The sequence below is a fragment of the Pristiophorus japonicus genome, chromosome 10 (genome assembly GCF_044704955.1).
Source record: "Pristiophorus japonicus isolate sPriJap1 chromosome 10, sPriJap1.hap1, whole genome shotgun sequence".
Classification (NCBI taxonomy): domain Eukaryota; kingdom Metazoa; phylum Chordata; class Chondrichthyes; family Pristiophoridae; genus Pristiophorus; species Pristiophorus japonicus.
Window position 1 is genome coordinate 146,573,490 of NC_091986.1, and position 15,000 is coordinate 146,588,489.

Here is a 15,000-nt window from a genome sequence, read left to right on the forward strand (position 1 = left end):
CTCCTCCTCTTCTCCCCCCCGTTCTCCCTCTTTCCCCCCGTTTCTCGCATGGCCCTCTTTCCCCCCCGTTCTCCCCTCTTCCCCCCCGTTCTCCCCTCTTTCCCCCCGTTCTCCCTCTTCCCCCCCGTTCTCCCCTCTTCCCCCCGTTCTCCCCCTCTTCCCCCCCGTTCTCCCCTCTTCCCCCCCGTTCTCCCCTCTTCCCCCCCGTTCTCCCCTCTTCCCCCCCGTTCTCCCCTCTTCCCCCCCGTTCTCCCCTCTTCCCCCCCGTTCTCCCCTCTTCCCCCCCGTTCTCCCCTCTTCCCCCCCGTTCTCCCCTCTTCCCCCCCCGTTCTCCCCTCTTCCCCCCCGTTCTCCCCTCTTCCCCCCCGTTCTCCCCTCTTCCCCCCCGTTCTCCCTCTTCCCCCCCCGTTCTCCCCTCTTCCCCCCCGTTCTCCCCTCTTCCCCCCCCGTTCTCCCCTCTTCCCCCCCGTTCTCCTTTCTTCCCCCCCGTTCTCCCCTCTTCCCCCCGTTCTCCCCACTTCCCCCCGTTCTCCCCTCTTCCCCCCGTTCCCCTCTTCCCCCCCGTTCTCCCCTCTTCCCCCCCGTTCTCCCCTCTTCCACCCCCGTTCTCCCCCTCTTCCCCCCCGTTCTCCCCTCTTCCCCCCCGTTCTCCCCTCTTCCCCCCCGTTCTCCCCTCTTCCCCCCCGTTCTCCCCTCTTCCCCCCCGTTCTCCCCTCTTCCCCCCCGTTCTCCCCTCTTCCCCCCCGTTCTCCCCTCTTCCCCCCCGTTCTCCCCTCTTCCCCCCGTTCTCCCCTCTTCCCCCCCCGTTCTCCCCTCTTCCCCCCCGTTCTCCCCTCTTCCCCCCCGTTCTCCCCTCTTCCCCCCCGTTCTCCCCCTCTTCCCCCCCGTTCTCCCCTCTTCCCCCCCGTTCTCCCCTCTTCCCCCCCCCCGTCTCTCTCCTCTTCCCCCCCCCCGTTCTCCCCTCTTCCCCCCCCCGTTCTCCCCTCTTCCCCCCCCCGTTCTCCCCTCTTCCCCCCCCCGTTCTCCCCTCTCCCCCCCCCGTTCCTCCCTCTTCCCCCCCCCCGTTCTCCCCTCTTCCCCCCCCCCGTTCTCCCCTCTTCCCCCCCCCCGTTCTCCCCTCTTCCCCCCCCGTTCTCCCCTCTTCCCCCCCCCCGTTCTCCCCTCTTCCCCCCCCCCCCGTTCTCCCCCTCTTCCCCCCCCCCCGTTCTCCCCTCTTCCCCCCCCCCCCGTTCTCCCTCTTCCCCCCCCCCGTTCTCCCCTCTTCCCCCCCCCCGTTCTCCCCTCTTCCCCCCCCCCGTTCTCCCCTCTTCCCCCCCCCCGTTCTCCCCTCTTCCCCCCCCCCCCGTTCTCCCCTCTTCCCCCCCCCCGTTCTCCCCTCTTCCCCCCCCCCCGTTCTCCCCTCTTCCCCCCCCCGTTCTCCCTCTTCCCCCCGTTCTCCCCTCTTCCCCCCCCGTTCTCCCCTCTTCCCCCCCGTTCTCCCCTCTTCCCCCCGTTCTCCCCTCTTCCCCCTGTTCTCCCCTCTTCCCCCCCGTTTCTCCCCTCTTCCCCCCCGTTCTCCCCTCTTCCCCCCCGTTCTCCCCTCTTCCCCCCCGTTCTCCCCTCTTTCCCCCCCGTTCTCCCCTCTTCCCCCCCGTTCTCCCCTCTTCCCCCCCGTCTCCCCTCTTCCCCCCCGTTCTCCCCTCTTCCCCCCCGTTCTCCCCTCTTCCCCCCCTTCTCCCCCTCTTCCCCCCCCTTCTCCCCTCTTCCCCCCCCTTCTCCCCTCTTCCCCCCCCTTCTCCCCTCTTCCCCCCCCCTTCTCCCCTCTTCCCCCCCCCCTTCTCCCCTCTTCCCCCCCTTCTCCCCTCTTCCCCCCCCCTTCTCCCCTCTTCCCCCCCTTCTCCCCTCTTCCCCCCCTTCTCCCCTCTTCCCCCCCTTCTCCCCTCTTCCCCCCCTTCACCCCCCTCTTCTCCCCTTCACCCCCCCCTCTTCTCCCCCTTCACCCCCCCCTCTTCTCCCCTTCACCCCCCCCCCTCTTCTCCCCTTCACCCCCCCCCCCTCTTCTCCCCTTCACCCCCCCCCCTCTTCTCCCCTTCACCCCCCCCCCCTTCTCCCCTTCACCCCCCCCCCTCTTCTCCCCTTCACCCCCCCCCCCTCTTCTCCCCTTCACCCCCCCCTCTTCTCCCCTTCACCCCCCTCTTCTCCCCTTCACCACCCCTCTTCTCCCCTTCACCCCCCCCTCTTCTCCCCTTCACCCCCCTTCACCCCCCCCCCCCCTTCTCCCCTTCACCCCCCCCTCTTCTCCCCTTCACCCCCCCCTCTTCTCCCCTTCACCCCCCCCCTCTTCTCCCCTTCACCCCCCCCCTCTTCTCCCCTTCACCCCCCCCCTCTTCTCCCCTTCACCCCCCCCCTCTTCTCCCCTTCACCCCCCCCCTCTTCTCCCCTTCACCCCCCCCCTCTTCTCCCCTTCACCCCCCCCTCTTCTCCCCTTCACCCCCCCCCCTCTTCTCCCCTTCACCCCCCCCTCTTCTCCCCTTCACCCCCCCCCCCCTCTTCTCCCCTTCACCCCCCACTGACAGAGAGAGAGAGCGAGAGAGAGACACTGTGGGGGGAGGTCCTGTGCCAGTAGGCTGTTGGAGGGCTCCCGGTGCTGCAGTAGGTGAGTAGAAATAATTTTTTATTTATTGATTTTAAAAAAAAGTTATATTTAATTTTTTTTTTGGTTACTTTATTTATCATTGATGGCTCTTTATTTGTAAAAGTGAAGTGTTTAATGTTTGTAAACTTCCCTTCCACACACCCTCCCTCCCCCCTCCCCCGCCCCCATCTTTCGTTCCTTACGCCTGATTTATAAGTGTAGGCAAGGTTTTTCTGAGTGTACAAAAATATACACTTACTCCATTCTAAGTTAGTTTGGAGTAAGTTTTCACTGCCTAACCTTGCAAAATAGGCGTAAGTGGCTGGACAATGCCCCCTTTTGGGAAAAAAAATCTATTCTGAAATGAAACTATTCTAACTCACTAGAACTAAATGCCGAGAATTGCAATTTCTAAGATACTCCATTCTAAACTAGTTGCTCCAAAAAAAATAGGAGCAACTCAGGCTGAAATTTGAGCCCAATATCACTAATTAACCAGATAAATTCTGAATATTTTTAGCACAATAAATTGGCAGAATAATTTTGTACATCTGGGTGATCACTTATAAATTAAGGATGAAATTGTGTAGTGCAATATTAATAATAAAGATGCTCATATGACTTTCTCTATTTTAAGAGACTAACCTGCTTTTATTTTAAATCATTTAATGACGAGTTAAAATAATTGATAAAGGAATGTCAACTCTTATGAAGACCAGAAAGATTTCAATCCCTGTGCTGAGCACGGAGTTGCAATGCTATATTCTTCGTTCATGAGTACTTCATTGGCTGTAAAGCGCTTTGAGACGTCTGGTGGTCGTGAAAGACGCTATATAAATGCAAGACTTTTTTTTTCTTTTTATTCGATGTTTCCTGAATAATGTCAAATGAAAATACAAATATTGCTGCTATTTTTACTTTACAATTGCAAGGGACTTTTTCATTCCAGTGGAGTGATTACAGAGATAGGGAGGGGTGTGAAAACAAGAATAAGAATTTAAAAATCGCGACGTTGCTTAACTGGGTGCCAATGATGGTCACAAACACAGGGTGATGGGTAACTTGCATTGCAAAAATTTCCAAACACTTCAGAGAAAAAAAAAAGGATGAGCGAAGAGGTAGAGGAGGTAACAGAAAGCAGGAAGAGGTAGCTTTTAAAGGAAGGTAGACAGGTAACAAGAGATGTTTAGGGAGAGCACTCCAAAATGTGGGGCCTTGACACCAGAAGACTCTGTCACTGAAGGTGGTGTGGGGGAGAGTGGGGACAAAGAGGCCAGAGTTAGAAGAGTGGAGGACATGTACTAATCTGTAGGTTTAAAGGTGTTTTCAGAAGTGGGGAGAAATGAAACTGTAGAGTGATTAGTAAATGAGGGCACTGATTTTGAATTCAGAGGATTGTAGGGTATGAAGCTAGTGCAAGTTGGCGAGGACATGGTTAAGGGATCAGGACTAATGTGGGATGAGTTGTGAAGTTTTTTGGATGAATTATTGTCGATGTAGGAGGTTTGTAAGCAGTGTATGGGAAAAGATGAGCCTGTAGATGACACAGGCATGGATGAGGTTTTCAGTGGCAATGAGCCTGAGGCAAGAGTAGAGATTGGCAATATTACAAAGGTCACAATTGGTGTTGGAAAAGCTGAGGTTTGATTTCAGCTCGGTGAAAGAGAAAACATGGTGTTTGTGCTCCCTTGAGTTCAGCTGACCTGAACCCAAGGGGAAGGGAATTAAATTAGGCTAGGGTAGGAACTGAAGAATATGGTTGGTGGGAACTCTGGCAGATTTTCCTCTCCCTGGCCCAGAGGTGTTAAGGCCAGTTGTAGCATCCCCATTGCTACCTTGATTGACATCAGCTAATTCAGTACGGACTGGGAATCAAGTCTGGGACCTTCTAGTCTGTTTGGCTCAATTACATGCTGTCTTTACCAACTAAATACATGTAAATATATATGTAGATGCTTCTTTCCTCTTCTTCCTCACCCAACCAAAAAAATTGGTTAAGTTACTTGCCTTCATGGGTTGTAACTTGGGATTGGACCTTTTCAACAGCATAGAATTATAGAATGGCTGTATTAGGCAGTCCCTCGTGTCGAGGATGACCCACTTCAACACCAAAAAGAAATGAGTTCTCGGGTGTTTCCATGAGGGACCTGACATTCCAGGTCACAAACTACATCTTGAAGAGTGGAAGATGCCTGTGCGTGAGTTTTTTTAACATGGGGTGGCCGTTGCACACCAGCCACCACGCGGGCTTGACAGAGCAAGGTTTTGGTCCAGTGGCAAGGATTATCCAAGATGACTTGAGACCAAGCTCCACTGCACGGGCCTAGTACACACACATACTCCGACTGTCCTTGGAATTCATAGGTGGCAGTGTGGGCGTCACTGCCTCGCTGCTGGCCCATGCTGCACCTTCCCGGGGCCCCGACTTTCTCGTTCCTCCGTTGCTTGCCGGTCCCGACCTCGCTCCACGCCGCCTCCGATCGGCGCTCCCCGCCGGTCTAGATCTCCGCTCTACGTCGCCTCCGATTGCCGCTCCTCCTGCACCTGGGTCCCAACCCCGCCGCTGGTCTCATCCACATTCCAATCGGCTACAGATTGGTTACAGCACGGATGAAGGCCTTTCGACCTGTCGCGCCCATGCCGGATCTCTGCAAGAGCGCCTCAGTCCTACTCTCCCACCTTTTCCCCATAGCCCTGCAAATCTTTTTCTTTCCGGTACTTATCCAACTCCCTTTTCAAAGCAGTGATTCAGTCTGCCTCCACCACCCTTTCAGGCAGTGCATTCCAGATCCTAATCACTTGCTGCTTAAAACAGTTTTTTTTATGTCGCTTTTGGTTCTTTTGCCACTCACCTTAAATCTGTGTCCTCTGGTTCTTGACCCTTCTGCCAATGGGAACAGTTTCTCTCTATCTACTCTGTCCAGACCCTTCATGATTTTGAACATCTCTATCAATAATCTTCTCTGCTCTAAGAAGAATAACCCCAGCTTCTCCAGTCTACCAATGTAACTGAAGTCCCTTATCTCTGGAATCATTCTCATAAATCTTTTCTGCACCCTCTCTAAGGCCTTCACATCCGTTCTAAAGTGCAGTGCCCAGAATTGGACACAATACTCCAGTTGAGGCCGAACCAGTGTATTACACAGGTTCATCATTATTTCCACGCTTTGGACTTTATACCTCTATTCATGAAGCCCAAGATCCCGAAAGCTTTTTTAACCGCTACCCTGCCACCTTCAACAATTTGTGCACATATACCCCTCGGTCTCTTTGTTCATGCACCCATTTTAGGATTGTACCCTTTAGTTTTTATTTCCTCTCCTTATTCTTTCTACCAAGTTGTATCATTTCACACTATTTTGTGTTAAATTTCATCTGCCAGGTGTCTGCCCATTCCACCAGCCTGTCGATGTCCCCTTGAAGTCTATCACTATCCTCCTCGCTGTTCACTATGCTTCAAAGTTTCCATGTGGGGAGAAGACACTCAAACCCTCCATACGGCAGCACTGGGTATACTACAGCGGACTACTGTTCTCCGGCATGGCTATCAAGTCCGCATGTCAAATCCGTTGATATCCAGCTGAATTCTACTATGAGAATTATCAACGTACGCTTTTATTGACACCAACACCTTGGCTGCCCATGCTTGCAAATATCGCACCACCGCACCTATGCCGCGAATATGCAGTCTCCAGAGAATACAACTGCTACTCCAGCAAAGACATGCCAATCCAGGTAGACTTGAACAACCTACCACCAACCCGTCTCAAATCTTGAAGGACATTTTGGATTGTCGCTGAAGCCCTTAACGGAATAGATTCCCTTTAGAGGAACTCTCAGTACAACCTGAAGGGGCAAATCTTCCTTGCAAACAGTGGACAACTATTAACTGCCTCTGGCCCGGATGAAATGTATCCCAGGCTGTTAAGAGAAGCAAAAGAGGAAATAGCTGAGGCTCTGGCCATCATTTTCCAATCCTCTCTAGCTACAAGTGTGGTACTGGAGGACTGCTAATGTTGTACCTTTGTTTAAAAAGGGATAGACCGAGTAATTACAGGCCAGTCAACCTAACCTCGGGAAAATTATTGGACAAAATTCTGAGGGACAGGATAAATCTTCATTTAGAAAGACACGGATTAAGCAAAGACAGTCAGCACGGATTTGTAAAGGGAAAGTCGTGTCTGACTAATTAATTAAATTAAATTATTTGAGGAGATAACAAGGAGGGTCAATGAGGGTACTGCATTTGATGATGTGTATAAGGCTTTTGATAAGGTCCCACAGGCTGGTCACGAAAGTAAAAGCCCATGGGATCCAAGGCAAAGTGACAAGTTGGATCCAAAATTGGCTCAGACAGGAAGCAAAGGGTAATTTGGTTGATGGGTGTTTTTGTGACTGGAACGCTGTTTCTAGTGGGGTTCCATGAGGCTCAGTACTAGGTCCCTTGCTCTTTGTGGTATATGTCAGTGATTTAGACTTGAATGTAGGGGGTATAATTAAGAAGTTTTTAGATGATACTAAAATTGGCTGCGTGGTTGATAATGAAGAAAGCTGTAGACTGCAGGAAGATATCAATGAACTGGTCAGATGGGCAGAACAGTGGCAAATGGAATTCAAGAAGTGAAGTAATGCATTTGGGGAGGGCTAACAAGGCAAGGGAATACACATTAGATGGTAGGACACTGAGAAGTGTAGAGGAACAAAGGGACCTTGGAGTGCAGGTCCACAGATCTCTGAAGGTAGCAGGCCAGGTAGATAAGGTGGTTAAGAAGGTATACGGACTATTTCCTTTATTAGCTGAGGCATAGAATACAAGAGCAGGGAGGTTATGCTTGAACTGTATAAAACACTAGTTAGGCCACGGCTAGAGTACCGCATGCAGTTCTGGTCAACACATTATAGGAAAGATGTGATGGCACAGTGGCTGGCTCTGCTGCACAGGAGGGCAGGAAAAAGAGTGGGAGAGCAATAGTGATTGGGGATTCAATGGTGAGGGGAATAGATAGGCGTTTCTGCGGCCGCAACCGAGACTCCAGGATGGTATGTTGCCTCCCTGGTGCAAGGGTCAAGGATGTCTCGGAGCGGGTGCAGGACATTCTAAAAAGGGAGGAAGATCAGCCAGTTGTCGTGGTGCACATTGGTACCAACGACATAGGTAAAAAAAGGGATGAGGTCCTACGAAACGAATTTAAGGAGCTAGGAGCTAAATTAAAAAGTAGGACCTCAAAAGTAGTAATCTCGGGATTGCTACCAGTGCCACGTGATAGTCAGAGTAGGAATCGCAGGATAGCGCAGATGAATACGTGGCTTAAGCAGTGGTGCAGCAGGGAGGGATTCAAATTCCTGGGGCATTGGAACAGGCTCTGGGGGAGGTGGGACCAGTACAAACCGGACGGTCTGCACCTGGGCAGGACCGGAACCAATGTCCTAGGGGGAGTGTTTGCTAGTGCTGTTGGGGAGGATTTAAACTAATATGGCAGGGGGATGGGAACCAATGCAGGGAGACAGAGGGAAACAAAAAGGAGGCAAAAGCAAAAGACAGAAAGGACATGAGGAAAAGTGGAGGGCAGAGAAACGCAAGGCAAAGAACAAAAAGGGCCACTGTACAGCAAAATTCTAAAAGGACAAAGGGTGTTAAAAAAACAAGTCTGAAGGCTTTGTGTCTTAATGCAAGGAGTATCCGCAATAAGGTGGATGAATTAACTGTGCAAATAGATGTTAACAAATATGATGTGATTGGGATTACGGAGACGTGGCTCCAGGATGATCAGGGCTGGGAACTCAACATCCAGGGGTATTCAACATTCAGGAAAGATAGAATAAAAGGAAAAGGAGGTGGGGTAGCATTGCTGGTTAAGGAGGAAATTAAGGCAATAGTTCGGAAGGACATTAGCTTGGATGATGTGGAATCTATATGGGTAGAGCTGCAGAATACCAAAGGGCAAAAAACGTTAGTGAGAGTTGTGTACAGACCTCCAAACAGTAGTAGTGATGTTGGGGAGGGCATCAAACATGAAATTAGGGGTGCGTGCAATAAAGGTGCAGCAGTTATAATGGGTGACTTTAATATGCACATAGATTGGGTTAACCAAACTGGAAGCAATACGGTGGAGGAGGATTTCCTGGAGTGCATAAGGGATGGTTTTTTAGACCAATATGTCGAGGAACCAACTAGGGGGGAGGCCATCTTAGACTGGGTGTTGTGTAATGAGAGAGGATTAATTAGCAATCTCGTTGTGCGAGGCCCCTTGGGGAAGAGTGACCATAATATGGTGGAATTCTGCATTAGGATGGAGAATGAAACAGTTAATTCAGAGACCATGGTCCAGAACTTAAAGAAGGGTAACTTTGAAGGTATGAGGCGTGAATTGGCTAGGATAGATTGGCGAATGATACTGAAGGGGTTGACTGTGGATGGACAATGGCAGACATTTAGAGACCGCATGGATGAACTACAACAATTGTACATTCCTGTCTGGCGTAAAAATAAAAAAAGGGAAGGTGGCTCAACTGTGGCTATCAAGGGAAATCAGGGATAGTATTAAAGCCAAGGAAGTGGCATACAAATTGGTCAGAAATAGCAGCGAACCCGGGGACTGGGAGAAATTTAGAACTCAGCAGAGGAGGACAAAGGGTTTGATTAGGGCAGGGAAAATGGAGTACGAGAAGAAGCTTGCAGGGAACATTAAGACGGATTGCAAAAGTTTCTATAGATATGTAAAAAGAAAAAGGTTAGTAAAGACAAACGTATGTCCCCTGCAGTCAGAATCAGGGGAAGTCATAACGGGGAACAAAGAAATGGCGGACCAATTGAACAAGTACTTTGGTTCAGTATTCACTGAGGAGGACACAAACAACCTTCCGGTTATAAAAGGGGTCGGAGGGTCTAATAAGGAGGAGGAACTGAGGGAAATCTTTATTAGTCGGGAAATTGTGTTGGGGAAATTGATGAGATTGAAGGCCGATAAATCCCCAGGGCCTGATGGACTGCATCCCAGAGTACTTAAGGAGGTGGCCTTGGAAATAGTGGATGCATTGACAGTCATTTTCCAACATTCCATTGACTCTGGATCAGTTCCTATGGAGTGGAGGGTAGCCAATGTAACCCCACTTTTTAAAAAAGGAGGGAGAGAGAAAACGGAATTATCGACCGGTCAGCCTGACCTCAGTAGTGGGTAAAATGATGGAATCAATTATTAAGGATGTCATAGCAGTGCATTTGGAAAGAGGTGATATGATAGGTCCAAGTCAGCATGGATTTGTGAAAGGGAAATCATGCTTGACAAATCTTCTGGAATTTTTTGAGGATGTTTCCAGTAAAGTGGACAAGGGAGAACCAGTTGATGTGGTATATTTGGACTTTCAGAAGGCTTTCGACAAGGTCCCACACAAGAGATTAATGTGCAAAGTTAAAGCACATGGGATTGCGGGTAGTGTGCTGACATGGATTGAGAACTGGTTGTCAGACAGGAAGCAAAGAGTAGGAGTAAATGGGGACTTTTCAGAATGGCAGGCAGTGACTAGTGGGGTACCGCAAGGTTCTGTGCTGGGGCCCCAGCTGTTTACACTGTACATTAATGATTTAGACGAGGGGATTAAATGTAGTATCTCCAAATTTGCGGATGACACTAAGTTGAGTGGCAGTGTGAGCTGCGAGGAGGATGCTATGAGGCTGCAGAGCGACTTGGATAGGTTAGGTGAGTGGGCAATTGCATGGCAGATGAAGTATAATGTGGATAAATGTGAGGTTATCCACTTTGGTGGTAAAAACAGAGAGACAGACTATTATCTGAATGGTGACAGATTAGGAAAAGGGGAGGTGCAAAGAGACCTGGGTGTCATGGTACATCAGTCATTGAAGGTTGGCATGCAGGTACAGCAGGCGGTTAAGAAAGCAAATGGCATGTTGGCCTTCATAGCGAGGGGATTTGAGTACAGGGGCAGGGAGGTGTTGCTACAGTTGTACAGGGCCTTGGTGAGGCCACACCTGGAGTACTGTGTACAGTTTTGGTCTCCTAACCTGAGGAAGGACATTCTTGCTATTGAGGGCGTGCAGCGAATGTTCACCAGACTGATTCCCGGGATGGCGGGACTGACCTATCAAGAAAGACTGGATCAACTGGGCTTGTATTCACTGGAGTTCAGAAGAATGAGAGGGGACCTCATAGAAACGTTTAAAATTCTGACGGGGTTAGACAGGTTAGATGCAGGAAGAATGTTCCCAATGTTGGGGAAGTCCAGAACCAGGGGACACAGTCTAAGGATAAGGGGGAAGCCATTTAGGACCGAGATGAGGAGGAATTTCTTCACCCAGAGAGTGGTGAACCTGTGGAATTCTCTACCACAGAAAGTTGTTGAGGCCAATTCACTAAATATATTCAAAAAGGAGTTAGATGAAGTCCTTACTACTAGGGGAATCAAGGGGTATGGTGAGAAAGCAGGAGTGGGGTACTGAAGTTGCATGTTCAGCCATGAACTCATTGAATGGCGGTGCAGGCTAGAAATGCCGAATGGCCTACTCCTGCACCTATTTTCTATGTTTCTATGAGAGGGTACAGAGGAGATTGACAAGGATGATGTCTGGACTGGAGAATTTTAGCTGAGGAAAGATTGGATAGGCTGGGTTTGTTTTCATTGGAATAGAGGAGGCTGAGGTCGGACCTTTATTGAGGTGTATAAAATTATGAGGGGCTTAGATGGAGTAGGTAGGAGGCTCTTATTTCCCTTAGCAGAGGGGTCAGCTCTGGGGGGCATAGATTTAAAGTAATTGGTTGGAGGTTTAGAGGAGATTTGAGCAGAAATGTCTTCACCCAGAGGATGGTGGGGTTCTGGAACTCACTGACTGAAAGGGTGGTAGAGGCAGAAACTCTCACCATGTTTAAAAAGTGTTTATATGTGCACTTGAAGTGCTGTAAACTATAGGGCTACCGACCAAGAGCTGGAAAGTTGGATGAGGCTGGATAGCTTTTTGTCGGCTGGCGCAGACACGATGGGCCGAAATGGCCTCCTTCCATGCTGTAAATTTCTATGATTCTATGGTAGATGCTGACACCTTCTGCATAGGTGGAAGATTAAAGCATCCCCATCATGCGACTGTGGAGGTCCTAATCAGACCCTGGAGCACGTCATTGAGCGTTGCCCGCAGAGAAAATTTGCAGGCAGCCTACAAGATATCCACACTGTTACACCGGAAGTTTTGGCCTGGACATCCAACTTAGATCGTGACATTTGATTTGCTTTGCTACTACCATACGAAGGAAGAAGCCTTCCAAGTTTTGTTATCTGCAAATTTAGAAATTTGCTTTCAGCTGTTAACTGCACAGAGTTGAGTACTTGTGGGATGTTTGTTTTCTAATTTTTAAAAAATGGAAAAAATTGTTGGTCCCCTGCCATTAAATGTGTTTGTTACACTTTTTTTTGTAAAACATGCTGACGATGACTGGTAATGAGTGCACTACAGAGATAATCACTGCCATGTCTTGTATATTGAGCCATTAGGATTTATATGTTCTTATAGTCCGCTTGACACTGAGCTTAGAAGATTGAGAGTTTGTCGTGGTCTAGGCTGACATTTCAGGACAGTATTGAGGGAGTGCTGTATTGTTGGGAGGTACCAATCCTTCGATAAGATGTTAAACCAAAGCCCTATCTACTACTTTAGGTAGATGATAAATGACCCATTTTATGCTATTTGATGGAAGAGCAAGGGGATTCTCCCAATGTTGACATTCCTCCTCCACTAATGCTACCAAAAACAAATTAATTTATCTTGTTTGTAGGATCCTTTGTGTAAATGGCTGCCACATTTGCCCAAATAATTGTCTCAATAACCCTTTGAGTCATTTCAGAGACACATAAAGTGCTACATAAATACAATTCATTTATACATTTAGCTGAATTTACAAAGCTTTGGCAGGAACTCTGCATGACTCCTCAACTTGCAGCTTTTGGCAAGAGCTAATTTAACAGCAAATATCATATCCATTGGGCTTGGCTTAATGTTGAGCTCCATTTCAAACTGGTTCATGGTTCATGAACAACAAAAGGAAAGCCATTTCCGGCAATTCCTGTTCATCTTTAGAATCCGTTGCTAAACTGAGAACTGTAACCCAACAATCACAAGATTTAACCTTAAAGTATGTGACTATAACTCCACAGGTGATCTGCCCCAACCCTACCGCCGCCTTCATTATCACATCATTAATTTAGCTTTTTAATTTTGTTCCCAAAGGGTGGACGTCTCCTGATCAGGAAATTAATTGCTGAAAAACTGAAGATTCCTTGGAATGAAATCCAACTGGAAAGAACAACAAAAGGAAAGCCATTTCTGGCAAATCCTGTTAATGTAATTCCAAATTTTAATTTCAACATCTCACATCAAGGGGATTACACTATTCTAGCAGCTGAACCTATTCTGCAGGTTGGGGTAGATGTCATGAAGACTGATTTTCCAGGTAAGGAAATTTGAAATAGGTTCTCCAATAGTAGATACATTTAGGTTATTCTGGGGTGTCACACAAATTTATGTGTTATAGAACAAAATATGTTTTCATATTCTTTCCTCCCTCTGATAAAACCCCAATAGGCAGCAACATTTTTGGGGATAGCCTTTAATACTTCATCTTGTGGGCCATTTGTCATTGTTCATAGGTTTATATGTAACCTTTAGGGCTGGTGACTAAGGGCCGTGTGGCCCTTTGTCAGCCGGCGTGGACAGGATGGGCCGAAATGGCCTCCGTCTGCTCTGTAAATTTCTATGTTTCTATCTTCTATGGTACGTCTGCTCACACAAGGCTCAACTTTCCTCCGTGATTTGCGCATTTTTTTTGAGCAGGCTGCTTTTTCAGGCCTAACTTAAAAATCCCCAGTTTCTCCAATCAATTTGCACCAGCGTAACTCATTTAGTTACGTTTTTTTTTAGGTAAGTTTTTTTTTCCTCAAAAGGAGGCGTAACCAGCCACTTACACAAATTCTGACCATTTAGTGAACTTTGGCCAGCTGATAGTTACTCCATTTCTGCTTAGGCCAGCGTATGTGGCCTCAAGAAAACCCTCGCAGAGAGTTAAAGAAATCGGCGCAGGTAAGTAAATCGGAGGCCATTCAGCCTCGGCTAGGGACGGGAAGCGGAGCAGACCGGGATCAGCACTCACTCGAGACCAGAGAGGCTCGGTGGGGGAGGAAGCAAACTGACCGACACTCATTCGGGGGCCACAGTGGACCGGGACTGGCACGCACTTGGGGGGGTCACAGTGGACCAGGAAGGTACTCACTCGGGGCCACAGCGGACCAGGAAGGCACCTCACTCGGGGACCGGAGAGGGTCGCAGACAGCCAATCTGAAGGCTTGGTGCCCGGGGAGGGGGAGGGGAGAAAGAGAGAGAGAGAGAGGTCACAAGACTCGAGGGGAGAGGGAGAGAGAGACCACAAGACCTTTGGGTGTGGTAAATGGGGGAGAAAGAGAGAGACCTGCAAACCTGTGCTGCCTGCTTTACTGCTGTTTTGAGCTTTAAAGTTTAACTTTAAGTATGGGGGCAATACTGACAATGCCACACCTTGTGCGAGCGTTCTGCATCATGGTGCTACGTAGGAGACAATTGATTAGAACTCATCGCATCAGGAACATCAGAGCCTATAGGGTGCTGGGCAGGAGGCCTTGCCCACCTCGGGTATATCGAGACAGGCATTCGTACCTGCACCTGAGTGATGCAGACTGTCAGAAGGCTGTGTTTCTGCAGAGAAGCTGTCTGTGAGATCTGTGAGTTGCTGAGACCAGACCTGCAGCCGAGAAGCGTCAGGAGGACTGCTTTGACAGTTGAAGTGAAGGTTACAGCTGCTCTTTCATTCCATGCCTCCGGATCGTTTCAAGTTACAACTGGAGATGTGCGCACCATCTCTCAACATGCAATACATGTTTCCATTCGCCAGGTCACGGCTGCACTGTATGCGTGGAGGAATGACCATCAAGTTCCCCATGATCACCCAAGCAATCCATGATAGGGCTGTGGGCTTCTCAAAGATTTCTGGCTTCCCAAAGGTACAGGGTTGCATTGATTGTACCCACATTGCCTTGCGAGCACCTTTTGGAAGATTCCAAGATGTTCTGGAATAGAAAAGGCTTCCACTCAATTAATGTGCAGCTTGTGTGTGACCCATGATGCGTTCATCCTACACGACATGTTTATTGTTTGGAGCTGTTCCGTAATGTGTTGTGTTAATGGAACATGATTCAGTTTTAATGTAAAATATATTTTATTCAAAAGTTTACAATGTACTTAACTTTAATAAAATTATTCTTGTATCAAACTTTACTTTAATATGACTCTTTAAGATCACTTAAAAACTTGTAAATTTACATAACTTACACACAACTTTTAATTTGAGAACAGG

The 15,000-nt window shown here is 48.7% G+C and overlaps 2 protein-coding genes across 3 annotated transcripts in view; one reads left to right on the forward strand and one right to left on the reverse strand.

The window, feature by feature from the left end:
• Nucleotides 1–14,325, reverse strand: part of msantd4 (Myb/SANT-like DNA-binding domain containing 4 with coiled-coils) — a 35,278-nt gene extending 20,953 nt beyond the window's left edge. The window contains exon 1 of the mRNA XM_070892159.1: nucleotides 14,304–14,325. The gene's annotated coding sequence lies outside the window, so the exon portion shown is untranslated. The remainder of the gene's footprint in view (nucleotides 1–14,303) is intronic.
• The window catches only part of aasdhppt (aminoadipate-semialdehyde dehydrogenase-phosphopantetheinyl transferase), a 78,484-nt gene that overhangs the window by 6,876 nt on the left and 56,608 nt on the right, over nucleotides 1–15,000 (forward strand). For both annotated transcript variants that reach the window (XM_070892161.1, XM_070892160.1), the window contains exon 2: nucleotides 12,846–13,068. In XM_070892161.1, coding sequence (XP_070748262.1) covers nucleotides 12,846–13,068 — 223 coding nt within the window. The remainder of the gene's footprint in view (nucleotides 1–12,845; nucleotides 13,069–15,000) is intronic.